The 15,476-nt window shown below is 40.5% G+C and overlaps 1 protein-coding gene across 1 annotated transcript in view; it reads left to right on the forward strand.

The window, feature by feature from the left end:
- The window catches only part of DSCAM (DS cell adhesion molecule), a 388,992-nt gene that overhangs the window by 236,884 nt on the left and 136,632 nt on the right, over positions 1–15,476 (forward strand). The window contains exon 10 of the mRNA XM_066314168.1: positions 1,390–1,563. Within this exon, the coding sequence (XP_066170265.1) occupies positions 1,390–1,563 (174 nt within the window). The remainder of the gene's footprint in view (positions 1–1,389; positions 1,564–15,476) is intronic.

The raw sequence follows: 15,476 nt of genomic DNA on the forward strand, positions 1-15,476 counted from the left end.
GACAGGAAAAATGGCTTGTTATAGAAAAAAAAACCTGACAAAAGGAAAAGTGGACATGCATATAAAATAGGTGAAAAATCATTAATGGCAACCAAACTTTTTATGAAAATATCATAATTTTAATATTTTTAAGTTCATAGTATTGGTCACTAGGCCTTCAGTGTTGCCATAAGTTCCCAAAGTAAACTCTCCTAGGACTAGAAGTATTTTTGATATGCATGTCTGGTCTTTTTTAATATTCTAGATGTTGTATTCATAGGTGATTCTAGCTCACTATGTTACACTAAATAATTCTCCATAATATTTATTCACCATATTCCCCTCTGGGTTGACTCAGCCAACTGTTTACAGTGATTAATGCTGACAGATATTAACTTTGTGTACAAAAAGTGGTGTAAGAGAATACCATTGAAGAAGAGCACCTTTTAACTCCCCTGAGAAATCCTATGTCCTGCTGCCAAAGTAGGTTGTAAAACCCTGCGTTATAAGAAATGTGTTTTAATATGCATTTAAGGACTCTCTAATGTTGGAGGAACCTGAACTTGTGATGACAGTACAGCAGGATCCTGTTTCCTGTTCCCTAAATCACCCAGTATCTTACTCCAAGGAAAAGTAGGTTCTTTCTTAAAACCAGACTTAATACAAAAATCTTTGGCTTCCTGTTTTTATGCGCCTTCCATTTTCACACGTGCTGCCAAAAATGTCTGATCAGTAGTCTGAGCTTTTTGTTTAGTTGTTGGGGTTTTTTTCAGATTTTTTGTGGATTTTTTTTAGGGTTTTTTTAGTAGTCTCAATAAATCCTGGCTGCAAACATGGCAGAACTGAGATTTTTTGTGTCACCAGTCCATCAGCTGTAGCAGGAAACAAGAGGAACAGTCACTGATGTGGTTTCCCATGTTATCCAGGGTTTCATAAACAAGGTCCTAGAGGTCCCTTGAGTGTGCCATGTTTACTACAACAGACATCCCTCTCAGTCATAAGAAATTCATTTGCTGTTTGCATTAGGGATGCATACTGCCATGACTGTTCAGCTGTAATTGTCAATAATTCATCAGCCTCTAAATGTACAACAAATGTGCCTTTTCACCCATGAAAGGGCTGAAAATCTTAATTTCCTCTCTCCCCCTTACTGGTTCCTTCTGCTTTCTGCTCCTTTTGCCCCTTTAATATGGGCAAATTACTGCTGCTGTTGCATTCCAAAAGCCTTCCTTCTTTTCAAGCAACTAATTCAGTTTGGATAAAAGAACCATTCTGTTTGTTCTGGTGATGCCAAAAGCCAGTTCAGCTGCACCAAGCTTCTAAGAACAGGAAGGTATATCTCGTGCCTCATTAAAAATAAAAAAAATGAAAGGCTTTATACCCTTTTTTTCCACGGGTTTCTCACTTCAGGTGCCGGAGTTCCCCAGTTCCAGCCGATCGCGCTGAACGGTCGGATCCAGCTGCTCACAAATGGCTCCTTGCTGATTAAACATGTGCTGGAAGAAGACAGTGGATACTACCTCTGCAAGGTCAGCAATGATGTGGGAGCAGACGTCAGCAAGTCCATGTACCTCACTGTTAAAAGTAAGAACTGAAACGCTTCTCTGTGATCCAGATGTTGCCATTAAGTGAAAAAAAAAAAAAAAAAAAAAAAAAAAAAAAAAAAAAAAAAAAAAAAAAAGCTTTACTGCATCCTTAGTTTGGAGGGAAGGGAGATGGGAAAAGAGAGGGTGGATTTGTCGGGTTTTTGATTTAATTTTGGCTTTCAGCTGCGTGTGGTAGCCCCTGGAAATTAAGATGGTTATGAAAAGCTTTTGTTTGGTACAGGAAGGAAAAGTGGATTTGTACCAGGTCTGAAAGCTATCCCTCAGTCATGAAGGGAAAGTAAGAAAATTGGTCAGGTGAACAAAACAAAAAAAACCAACAAAGGATAAATACCCACATCAATTGTCATAAATCTCAGAAGCAGAAGGAAATGTGGATTAAAAAGATACTTAATCAACTCTCAATATATCACAGATGGAAATTATAGGTACCATTGCTGTAGGTAGATACCACAACATACTCTAAGATTTTATAGATACAGCCACAGTAGTTATTTTGACTTAGCCAGGTAATTTTCAGAAAATCCATCTAATTGCGCATGCCCAACCAACCTTTACTTTGCAGGCACAGGAGACAAAAGCAGTCCAGTTTTCAAGTGCACGTTGGCTTACAATTCCTTGAAACATCAACACAGTTTATAAAATAGAGGAGATATTATGGGAAAAAAAGGTGTAGAAATAATATAATTTCTCTCACTAGAGGTAAAAAACAGACTATTGACACATCAGCATGCCAAGTGCTCCTTCATGACCTGTCAGACCAGTATTGAAGGATGTTACTACACTATGTCCTTTCATGTTTGTAGGGTTTTTGAAGATTTACAGAATGCTTTGAAGTTCTGGGATGCCAATTAGTTTGAAAAAGTTTTGCCCTTGAAAGTAAAAAGAAATATTTTTTTCCAGAAAAGAAGAAAAATCCAATTTATTCTCTATTGGAGAGTGCACTTTAGACCATTAATGTTTAGGTTGAGGCGTGTTTGATGTTGAGAATTAATAACTAAGTTACCTTAAGAGTGTCAAAAATCTGAAAGCCCAAATATCTCAGATGTCCCCTCTGTTATAATTTACCATAGTGACTTCATCTTGTAAAAAAACACATGATGACCCCTCCAGCAAATACATTAATTGGACATTTTTTCTGTGGGCTGGTGGAAGTTCCATCTTCTGTGGTTTGCAGAACTGGCCATTTTGGGGCCAATCTTCAACAGCAAGAGCCAGGCACTGCTGTAATATTCTACCAAGAGCCAGCTTCCCTCTGCTTGGCAGCCGTGCACGCTGCCTGTGTGATCACTGCATGCAGTTTCATGTGTGATAAAAGAGCATCCCTTATCAAATAAGAGCAGGAGCTTCCCTGGGGAGCCAGCTGCTGTTTGAATCTAATGAAAACCCCTCTGGCTCTGACACAGCAGGGAGCAGCCTGTGCCCCTCACACACCCACACTGACACCAGTCCAGCTCCAGCAAGGCAGCTGGAGAGAGCACTGGGAGGGTGTTGGTGGGTGTGTGGAAGGGGCAGAGCTTTAGTTTCTGTCTTGGTTTGGAATGACTGCCAGACGTCTGCCAGGGAAGGCAGGAGCCTCCCTTGGAATGGAGAATGTAAACCCTCTCCCCATGGATTATTATAATTTTGAAATTAAGGGGCTCTCAGGCAAAGATATGGGAATAGGAATAACAGTTCTTAATAAGAATATTAAAAATAAAAATGTAGTAGTACAAGAAAAGGCAAACAAACAAAAAAACCACTGACAGTCAGAACACAATCTGACACTCTGTTGGTCAGGGTGTTGGCAGCAGTCCAATCAATCAGTCCAGTCAATCCTTGGAGGGACAGATGTGATTCTGTTGGAGCAGAGATAATCCTTGAGAAGGGTGCAGTTTTGCTCTGAAGGTCCAGTGGTGAGATTCCAGTCTACCTCTGGGAATCCAGTGCAAACAGGCTGTGCTGGTGTTCTGAATCTCAGGTTTAATCCAGGTAGGAATGCTGGGCTCCTCCCCCTGGGTGGAGTATCTCCCAATGGGATGATGTAATTGTATCAGCCCTGCAGTGAGCCTCGATGGCCCATTAACAGCAGATACCCCTGAGGGAGGATGGGACCTGGAAGAGATAAGGAACACTGCCACACCTGGTTTTAACAGCTGACCCATGAACAGAAGACACTCACCCCCTTCCCCCAGAGTTATGAGGAATGGGTTAAAGAAAAAACTCCTCCCTAACCAGTCTCAAAAGATGGTGATAGAATACATACTTTTGGTTACATTTTGCATTGCAACCCAAGATGGTTTCCATCAAACACTCCTTAAGGTCAAGATGCTCCGGGTAAATGGGCTGCAGTTATGGCTGGATCTCCTGTTCTGGTGATGTGGTTGTGGCTCATAATATTTACAGCTGGTCAAGTGAACTGGCTCCAAAATGAGTGCCTAGATTTGCTTTTAATCCCTCTTGTCATTCATTGTTTTCTTTTTCTGTGTGATTATTCGGAATTCTTTATTCTCCCCACAAACCTATTCCGGACCCTGGTCCTCAAGTTTAGTCCTCCTCTAGATAAAAGCCTTGGTATTCCTTCACAAAACTCATGGTATTCTGGATTAGTTGATCCTTCTCCACAAGGTCACCCCAAACGCCTCCATTAGGCAGAGGTAGAGGGTGAGACCTAGCCCATGCAGCTGTTTCTGGCTGACAGAGTTGGTAAGAAACAGCTTCCAAAACATTAACAAGAATTAGCAGTTGAGGCATATTTTTGTGGCTTCCTCTGACAACTTGCCTTCCCACCTTCCTTCAGTCTATATGTGGGTTATTCATAAGCATTAGCTCAAATCTGATAGAAGAAGAAAAGTGGCTTAGATGTATTTGGTCACTAATTATGAAATTAGACTGGTCTTCAGAAAGAAAAACATGGCAGCAGCCCCTTTACACCTAATTCCTTCACTTCTAGTTCCTTGTGCCACAGATTCCTAGTGCTCACAGATACAGGTGCTCACACCGATAGCATCACTGAACTTGGAAATAAACCTGCTCGTGCACAGGAGATTCTTCTCCATGTTTGATAGAAGTTTTTACCTTCTCTGTCAGTAACACTGCTGGATAAAGTTTTACCTTTCACAGATCTTATTAAAAAAATCTCTTAAATGAGCTGATGCTTTAGTCCTCCAGAATTTCCATTGTCACCTGTATCTAAATAAAAAAAGATGTTGACGTTTGTTGTCAAAAGCAAGTAAGAAAATTTTGGTTCAGTAGTTCAGGAGTGGGCAGGATGAGAATTGATTTAATCTATTTCCATGAGTTGCTACCGCTAAAATGGATGGAATTTTTCTTAGTGAAAACCCATGTTAAGCTATAAAACAACTTGGCTTGCTTAACAAACTCTTAGTGCTAAGGGGGAAGTTGTAATAATTCCAAATATACATTTATTTAATGCCTCAGTGCTTGTTGAGTCACACCTTCAGAGGAAATGATCCAAGTTCTTGGTTGAAGAGAGATTGAATGAGAAGAGAGTGCAAAGAAAGAGGAAAAGAAAAAAGAAACACAAAAAAAAAAAAAAAAAAAAGAAAAGAAAGAGAGGAAAAGAAAGAGGCTTCAGGAATACCATCAGAAATGTGAAAAGAACAAGCTACAGGCATCAATGCTGAATCAGGAACCACAGGGCAGAAAATTTTCATTTAGCAGCTATTACCCTTCTCCCTTTCTTTTCAAGGAATGGACATAAAAATCATTACCAGTGAATTTTTCTCTTCTTGTGATTCAAGGATATGTCATTCCCAAATTCCATATTCACTAAGACACACAACATTAGAAAGTTATGAGAGATCTGGAACCAGGAATCTAGTGCTGTCTTGAGAAACGACTCCTGGTGCTTGGGATGAGAAGACTTCTGAAGAATTTCTATAAAGGATAATGAGCCTTTAACATGAAGGGAAGAACTAAAATTATTTAAAGGTTGCCTGGGAGTCACAGGGGAAGAGATGAGTGCTTAAAACAGACTGCCTGCCTGCCTTCATCTGAATAAATGTCACACTTCCTAATTCCTCTTTAGGGGCTATATATAACGTGATAGAATGGTATCCTTAAAAAATTACCTCCTGAAAAGAAAGCTTCCATTAAGGCATGCATGTTCCTGTGTAAATAATCTGTCAGAGGCAACCACGTTAGCCCTGCCCCTTCTTAAATCTATCACTTCTTTTCCTGACAGTGTGGAGCCTTACAAGTTTTAATCTGATCATCAAAACATTTCCAACAAATCCTGTCTGCCAAGAAAACAGAATTGCCTCTTTCACTTTCCCCTCAAATATGCTTCTTAGCTATTGGCATTATATGTGTTTAATACATAAACCTAAAGCTGTCAGTCAGCTCCACAGCTCCTTCCAGCAGGAACATGCTAATCCCATTTAATTCTTTTAATGCCAAGTTTCACCACTTAGACTTTTTTTTCTTTAAGAAAAAAACAACAACACTTTAAAAATTGTTGTCTATGACAAGAGCTGACGGAATAACAGGAAAAGAGGCTAGTGGGGAAAGGGAGCCTGGTAAAACTGGTTAACAGGAGAAGATGCTAATGGGGAAAACTGGTAAAATAGCCTGGTAAAGCTGGTAAAATATGGAAGTTGTTCCTGCACCACATGATGTTTCTGCTGGCCCTGCCTCTAGTGCAGTGCTGCTTACCTGGTGCCTTGGGAAGTCTGACCTGAAACGGAGACTGGACAGAGCTGGAGAATAAAGTAGATATTTATTGAAAGGCCTTTAGGACACACCTTGGGCAGGACAAGACCTGACCAGGGCTACACCCAAGGTGGACCCAAAATGGTCACAAAATGTATGGTCTGTCATGAGGTCTTAGATTTTTATAAGTTTTGGTCCATTTGCATGTTGGGGTTTAATTGTCCAATTACAGCTTTGGGTTGTGAGATCCCATCCTTCTTGTTCCTCCCTTCAGCCCACCCTTTTCTGTGCTTTTGGGTTAGAAAGTTGTCCTTGGTGTCCAGCAGGAAAAGGATTTGTTTTGTCTCCCTACTCTGTGAAGAGAGCTGACTGACACTGACTGTGAGCTCAGAACTGCACCCCTGGGCAGCACAGATTCTGAAAAACATGAAGCCTAAAACTTAAGGCATTAAACCCATGTTGACCATGACCTCTTCTAGGTCAGATTTGTTTCTCACCATCTTCAGACAACTCATGGAGCAAAGAGACCTCAATCACACACGCTTACAGCAAAAGAAATGAAATATAACATTGGTTACAAACACAAATAAACTCAGGAGATGCTTATGGATGGAGACTGAACAGTGTGGAGCTCTGCTCTCCACTGCAAGATAACAGTTGTGCCACCATATGGCTGAAGCACTGCAGCATTTGTTTATTGAGATGGATGGAAAGCTCTGCCTGTGACGCTTCATCCAGGCAGGATAAAGGGACAATTTCCATGTGACCAGGCAAATGAGTTTGCTCTGCTGCGACACCAGCAGCAAAGCCAGCAAGCTGTGATGGAGAACTCACTGTGCTCTGCTCACCAGGGTGCCTCTAAATGCTCATTTTAGTCTTTGGGAAAAAAATTCCTTGCTGAGAGCACAGGAATGTTGAGATCTGCCCGACTGCTACTTTTGTTTGTGCATAAAAAGCCAATTTCTCATTAAAATGCATGTATCCCACAAGGTGTCAGTAAGGGTGGCATTGCCTGTTCTACATTTGCAAAGATAGATTATCCATGATATGTGGTAAAGGAAGCTTAAAATCACTGTCTCTAATACCTCCAAAAAACACTTATAAGAAGGACAGCAATAATGCTATGTCAAATTCACCTGAGCCCAGTTATTTTGATATTTCTTAATCTTTCTTTGCTCCATTTTTCTCACAGTCCCATACTCTGCAAATAATTTATTCTGTGGAAAAACAAAACAAGACAAAAGCACTCTTCTCTTTTTGTGTGCTCTGTTTTACTGTTTTCTTCTTCTGATATTCTTCCATGTTTGCTTTTTTTTTAAAGGCTTTTTCATTTATTTGATTCTTCATCCTTATCTTGCGGTTATCTCAAGTAGGATACACTTTTATGAAATGGACAAATTTAGCCAAAATTGGAAAAACTCTCTACCTAGATGACTTGCCTATGTCCTGAGAATGAAAGAGTGGGGCAAGGGCAAAGAAAACCAAACATAGTTTCCTTGAATTACAACTACTCTCATGTCCCAGTCAATAATTCCTGCTGAGCTGGTGAGTTGCCCTTGCCCTCATGCAAGCAGCTCTCTCCTTCTTTTACCACCAATTTATTGGCGATCAAAGGTAAAAATTGTGTTAAATATGAGGTGGTGAATAAACTGTCCAACTCCAAATCAGTGGTGAGTAACATAATGCCCTTTATGTTTTAATTTTGTCTCGTTGCCCATAGCAGGGCAGTTAGAACTCAATGATCTTCAAGGTCCATTCCAACCCATACTGTTCCATGATTCTATGACCTTAATTGTTTAGTTTTATGAAATGCTAATTTTCATGGAATGCACAGCCTACACGATGCTATGAGTGGATCTTGGAACCACAAGAGATCTCCCTGGATGTGAGCTCTCTCGCTTGTTAACAAAACACTCCGCTTTTTTCCTAATGAGGTCCTCCCACAACGAGAAAGGAGCAGGGGGCTCTAAATGCTGTTTTCTGCCTCTTCAAACTGCTGGCACAGCTTTGATTTAGGGACTTGCACTTTAATCACCCATCATGTGTCATTACCCCGACAGGCGGCAGCAGCCGCCAGACACGAGCGCCGATAAATTGCACCGAGAATCGCTGGAGCGATCCTTTGTTGATTTTCCTTTACAGCTATTCCATGGCAGATCAGCTGTCATAACAACACAGCGCCTCTGGCAACAGAAGGAAATTAAACATGAAGTATGTTCAAGGTAGCTGGTAGGAGGCTGGAATATCCCTTTTCTTCCGCGCCTTCAAATGCTCCCAGCTCCTCTGGGTAACGCCAAGCCCGTGGCAATTCTCTTGTAAGATAATTGCCAGATGTGCTGCAGCACAAATACTCAAGTGGGTTTGTATGCAAATCTTTGCAATGCTCTCATTTAAGGAGAAGAGAGGTAAGAACCTCTCTCTCTCCCCTTCATCTTTTTTTCTTATTTTTTTAATAAATATTTTTTGAGCAAGAGTGTAGCAGCCCTTTTTCTCTTCTTCAAGGCTGGTTGCACAGCAATGTTTCCAGCAGAAAGGTGAAGCGGATTTTTCTCCCACAAAGTGCACAAAGACTGCTGTATCAACAGTATCATATTTATTGCCTTTTTTTTTCCCCCTAAGATAGCTGTCTCTCTCAGCTTTTTGATGCCCAAATGGCAACAATCAAAAGGGAGCATGAGTGAGGTTTTCTTAGCAAAATTATTATGAAATTATGAGGAAATTTTCATAGTGGATACAAAATATTGAGGCTTTCCTGAAAATCATCAGTTTAAGGAAATTGTGATGATTTAGTCTTTCAAATGTCTTCACATCTTCATGGTTTTTAGAAATTACTCATAAGGGATGGAATTCAGAAGGTGCTGTTTTATTTTCTCCCTTTCTTGAACAGATTAGTACTATAAAAACCACAGATATTTCAGCATGTTCTCCTTCCTCAACATTAACATTTCTTGTGTCCTGTTAAATTATCACTTTATTCAGAGGTGTTATGTGGCTCTCAGATTGCAATGAACTCTGTGTCCAGGTTTGGCCAACTGTGGTCAGAAAACTCTGTGCCACAGAGATCATTTCAGATCAAGGGCTGCAGCTCCTCTGTCCCTGAACGCTGCTGAAACAAGACTTGAATATAATATCTGATCTACTCCTTCAGCTGAGATGGTGTAGCAGGGATTGATACCAACTAGACAGATAATCCATCCATAATACCCATCACTGAGAAAGTACAAATGTCAGTATATTGTATTTGGCATGATTCTTTATACCTGACTGTGCTCGAATGCAATAATGGTAATTCCAACATGTTCTTAGCTGGGAGGAAATATTCTGGAAATTATTCTTACTGCTGGTTTAGAATCATAGAATCACAGAATATCCTGTGCTGGAAGGGACCCACAAGGATCACCAAGTCCAACCCCTGGCCCTGCACAGGACATCCCAAGAGTCACACCATGTCCCTGCGAGTGTTGTCCAAATGTTTCTTGAGCTTCTTGGCAGGCTTGGGGCCATGACCACTGCTCTGGAGAGCCTGTTCAGTGCCTGAGGACCTTCTGGGGGAAAAACTTTTCCCTGATCTCCAGCCTGAACATTCCCTGGCATAGCTACCGGCCTTTTCCTCAACTCTTTTCACTGTTCACAATTCTTCTGCCCAAGGCACAAGTTGTGCCTCCTGTGCAGGGGAATTGCTGGGCTCAGTCCCTGCCCGGGGCTCTGGGGCCATCGCTGGGCCTGGAGCAGAGTCTGGGGCTGCTCTGCCCTCCCTGCACACAGGGACAGACATGGGGACACAGGGACAGACATGGGGACAGACATGGGGACACAGGGACAGACACGGGGACACAGGGACAGCCATGGGGACACAGGGACAGACATGGGGACAGACATGGGGATACACAGGGACAGACAGGGACAGACATGGGGACACACAGGGACAGACATGGGGACACAGGGACAGACATGGGGACAGACATGGGGACACAGGGACAGACATGGGGACACCCAGGGACACCCAGGGACACCGAGGCCCCTCTCCCTGGGGCTCCTCTCCAGGCTGAGCAGCCCCAGCTCCCTCAGCCTCTCCTGGGCACGGAGATGCTCCAGGCCCTTCCTCAGCTCCAGGAGCTCCTGTCCCTGCTGGGCTGAGGAGAATACAGTAATTAAATTTGGACATTCATCCCAGAAATTCTTGTCAGGACACACCACTCTTATAGAATCAAAATCCTTTAAATACATTTATTTCTGATGTTTTATTAAAATTAAAAAGAGGTTGTGCATCTCAAAGTCAGCCACATACAATAGGTCCTAATACAAATAGTGTTAGGACAGTGTTCTCATAAGTAATTTCTTTTTTTCCTTCAATTCTTGTAGTACAGGAGTAATGATTAATCACTCACCATGCCCACAATCGAGTGTTGATGTTTATCTGAATCAAATGGGTTTCAAATGCAGCATGGATATAGGTTTACAGTCTTGACTTTTCTTGAATATTTACCTTCAGGGGCATTTAATGCTTAGATCTCTACATTTACCTGGATTTTCATGCGATTAAACCTGCTAATTTTTTCTGAGTAATATTTTAAAACACAAATGCTGATGTGAATACATTAGTTTAATCTGTGAGACGGGAGTTGCTTGTGGTATGTTTGATGGGTTTAATATTGGCTGCTGGGGAAGGAAGTGAATACAGGATCCATTGCAGCTTATTTTTATATTTGCAATGTCATCAAAAGTTGCATCTATATCTTGCTAACAAAGATTAAATAAACTGAAGTCAAGAGAGAATTGTAAAGCAATAGTGGGATGTAAATTAATTTAGTGGGTATATGCAGTACACATGACTATTTCTCAATTAAGAAAAGCTAGTTCTTACAGTAATGTCCTTTCCCTTTCCCTTTTCCCTCATCTTTTTTTGTCTGTGTCAGTCTTTCCATCTTTAAGGTACGTCTCATGTAGAAAGTAACCCTGTTCCAGCAGGACAAAGCCTCAGAATTCCCCATTATTATTTTATATGAGTTTAAGACTTGCAGAATACTCTCTGAGTAGCCAAAATAGAGGGCACAGTCCTTAATTATATTTCTTCTTATATATCAGCTTCTTCTGCACTTTGAATGACCTAGTCACTGTCTTTTTCAGTAAGTAAGCCTACATTTCAAAAAGTTATTCACTCTTCTTTAAATTGCTGAATGCTGTCATAGGGCCTGCATCATAATTCTTTACAGTTTTTAATTTTGTTTATTTATTTATTAATATTGTTTATCCTTATCTTTAATTGGAAGAAATAAAACCTAAACTGAGTTACAACCAAAATAGTAAAATCATTTCACAATAGCTGAAGAAATATGTAGAATATAAACTACATTTGAGTATCCAGTGACACAAATGCCAAGTCAATTACATTTCTTCTGTACAATTTTCCTGCAGAAAAAGAAAACCATAGAAAAAGGTAGTTTATATGCAAATATTTTATGCTTTGGATAAGAGTTTATTTCTTTAAAAGTATAATATCACATGTCACTATTAGCCAAAGATGATCTTTTACAGCTGCTTCCATCAGTGCAATTTGAGGCTTTTCTTAAAGAAAGCAATTTTGCCTTCAAACATAAAGAGTCTTTTTTTTTTTTTTTTTTTTTTGTAGTACTTTCTTTTCATCTTGAAAATAGTTTTTTAAAAATTGTTTGGTGGTTTTGTTCTCATCCCTCTGTGAAAATCCTACAGTGGTGCTCAGTGTCAGTCTGTGATAATCAACATAAATAAAAATTGCATTTATATCTGGAGGGGGCTCACAAAAGAAATAGAAATGCAAGAAGAACTGCCTGCAAGCTGAAGATGCTGCACTCAATTTAAGGCAGTTTCCTGCACCTCTTCCTGCTGTGCATGTCAGGTACAATCAGAAGAAAGGATTTGCAAATGGAGATTTTCTTTCAGCAGTCTGCTTGCTCTGTGAGAAACAGGTTTTCCTTCACCCCATCACCCTCCTTGACCACTGGGATTCTCCCAGTGCACATCCAAAGATTTGTAGGGTATGTGATGCTTGAACAGATCTGAATTTGTTGCTTTTACCTTCCTTGAGAAAAAAAAATAAAAGGAAGTGTCCACTTATAGCCACAGCAATTGATTTCTGAGTGTCTTCACAGTATAGATAACTAAAGAAGCATGGCTCCATTTTTAGATAAATCTTATTAGAATCCTGCAGGGCTGAGGAATGAATCGATTTGGTCTGTCAAACCAGGAGATAATGAAAGAATGAGCTGTTACTCTTGGCCTAATTAGTTATGATTAATCTAACCCCATCCATTTTTTTTAACTGTCTCCATTAGGCCACAGAATAGTTACTCTTACATCTAATTTTTGTTTTCTTCTCCATTTTGGTTTCTTCTTCTTTATTCTGAGTTGGAATATTTGATCATGTAGGAACTGTGTTGTCCAAGCATGTCTTTGTGACAATAATTTTGGATTCTCTATCATCAATTATTTGGTGTTTAGCTTCCACCTGGACAAATTCCTGCCCTGGGAAAGCAATGTTTTTTAATTTCGTGGATGTAGTCGAGCACAGTAGCAAATTCAGAAAGGAGAAACGATCCTTTAGGGAGGAAATAAATTTTATAGCTCCAAGCACCATTCTTGATTTGTGAAAGAGGTTTTTTTCCTTTAAAATTCCCTTGTACAAGGTGATGGTGGGAGCAGCCCAGTGTGTGCTGGGATTGGCAATGACATTTAAACTCCCTGCATTTACAAACGAAACTGCTGGTGGAATTTCTTATACATCACAATGCAAAAAAATGCTATTAGACTGTAAAAAATCTCTTGCTGTGTTTGATCTGAGGAAATTAAAGGCCTCGATTACCAATATTTCTGTGTCCATGTGCATGAACACATGGCCACTCACAACACAGAAATACAGAATCATTGAATGGCTTGGGTTCTGTGGGTGATTTAGTGAAATTTAATCCCTGAAGTTGGATCAACCAAGAAAATGCACCTTAAATATTATGCTCCTACAGCCATTTTTTTCATGAGAACCCTGATTTATAGAAGTAGTGTGTGCACAGTTGTCTTCCGTGTAATCAGTGATGTGCTGAAAGATGCTTAGCAAAGGGGACGGCTAATTAGGAAATTAAGCATATGTTGCTTAGATTTGGGTTAGGTCTGGGGGTTTTGTTGTTGTTGTTGTCTTCAAATTCGGCTTAAACTTTTAAGAAAAAGTCTCCAGCAAATGTCTTAATCTTTTGTTAATGAATGGTAAAGCAGCAGGTGATGTCAGTGGCCTGGATTTCAGTCAGCACTGCAAGTTCTCTCAGTTCTGTTTCTCCATCCTGAACTTTTCTTATATTAGTTAAAATAAACTCTATAATCACGTCATCAGTGACCCAACAAGAACATTTTTCTACTAATAGACTTGCCATATTGGTAGATAAATACCTGAGAAACAATCCCGTTCTCTTGCTTCCATTTCTTTCCTTGCAAAGGGCAAAGGACTCAAAGGATCAAATGTAATTTCTGAAAGTGAGATGGTATAAAATAAACTTGTGATCACAAAATCAGAAAGAGACAGAAAATAGAGCTATTGCATAAGTCCATTTTGCTGCAAATCACCAGACCAGTAGAAAGAGCATCTGTTAGATGATTATTTTTCCTGGCTTTTAATTACTAGCCATTGATTTGGGTAATTGCCCACATGTACATACACAATAGTGCAGCAGGATCTCACTTCTGCAGTCTTATCTCAAAACTGGCTTTTCAAATAAGTGCCTATTACTGTAAGTGCTCTGCAAGAAAGCAGCACTCTGCTGTATTTTTGTCTTACTTTGCAAAGCAACCTAAATGTTGAATTTACAACTGGAACAAGCTGGCTCTTTGCCATGCACTTACAGCCATAAACCCACACTCTGAGCAAATCTCCTGCTATCAGATTTTTAAGTGGTGACTTGCCGAGCTGAAATAAGGGAGAACAGACTTTCCATAAGTGGTTGCATATTGTTGTGGAAAATCCAATTACCACTTGCTAAATGCCCAGGTCTGAGATTTAAATAAGAGCTAAATGAAGTGCCTGGCTTTTAAGGAAAATGGGAATGCACCTAAACAGTGAGGAAGACCATTACAGGAGAGCACAGTAATCCCTGGGTGCCCTCAGGAGATTTTGCTGATTCCCTGTGCCATCCATGGCTGTTCCCAGTCCTGTTTCAGGGAACTCCCCAGTGGAGAGACAGCTGTGGATAAGGACTTGTGAGTTTTATTTGCATATATAATGAAAATAATGCACTGCACAGAGGTGTTAACTCTCTCCCTTTGGGCTCTTAAACCTCTCAGTGTGCAAGACGTCCTAAAAATGTTTAAAGAGGTATTCAAAAACTGAGAAAGGAGAGAACAACCTGGCCAGAAGGGAAAGGGTGGCACAAGTATGATTTAGCTTGGATAGGATTTTTTTTTCTTGGCTGTCATCTGCTTTTACCCCCTGCTATCTGCTTATTTCACCTGTCAAGGCTCAGGAGCAGAATAAGTCAGCCTCTCTTCTGAATGAGGGGGCTCAAATGTGCAAACCAGTGGCTTGGCAGCTGCTGGGCTGTGCTGGGTGTCCCAATGTCTGCTGAGCACAGGGGACAGGCAGAGTAATTACCTGCCAATTAAAAAGGTTGAATTTCTCCTCATTTGCTATGGGGTAGGCTTGTAGACCCAGGCAGTTACCACGGCCTTGCTGACACCCAGCTTCATGTGTTACAAATGTGCTTTTTAATATAAACACACGCATTTAGTTTGCTACATTTCCTAGGAACTTCCTTAATTCTTTTCCATATTCAAGATTATTTTTTCTTCGCTGATTATTCCAGCATATTCCAATGGCATCATGACTTAGCTCTATAACTATAAACTTCTCACATGGACACTGCTTCTGGACCAAGAGTTGACTTTTTGCAGCTTAGTTACAATTACTTCCAAAAGCAGGAGACGAGAGAAGAGACAGATGAAGCCCAGGACATAAACCTGAAGCAAAATTTGCTTCAGCTCTTGAGTTTGAGTGAGTTGAACCTGTGAAATGTAGGAGCCTGGAAGCATCAGGGATTTAACTTGGGGCCATCCAGGGATATTTTAGCTCAGAGTGCACAAGAGTTTGATTACTTCTAAGGGATCTGTCACATACTCCCAGCTTGCTTATACCAAGGCAGCTCAGCTTAGCAGTGCATTAGCCTATTTCTCATGTAGAGTGATGTAAAATAACCCAGGGGAGCGTTTCAAAGATGCTGAAATGTG

This window comes from Sylvia atricapilla, chromosome 2 (genome assembly GCF_009819655.1).
Source record: "Sylvia atricapilla isolate bSylAtr1 chromosome 2, bSylAtr1.pri, whole genome shotgun sequence".
Taxonomy (NCBI): Eukaryota; Metazoa; Chordata; class Aves; order Passeriformes; family Sylviidae; genus Sylvia; species Sylvia atricapilla.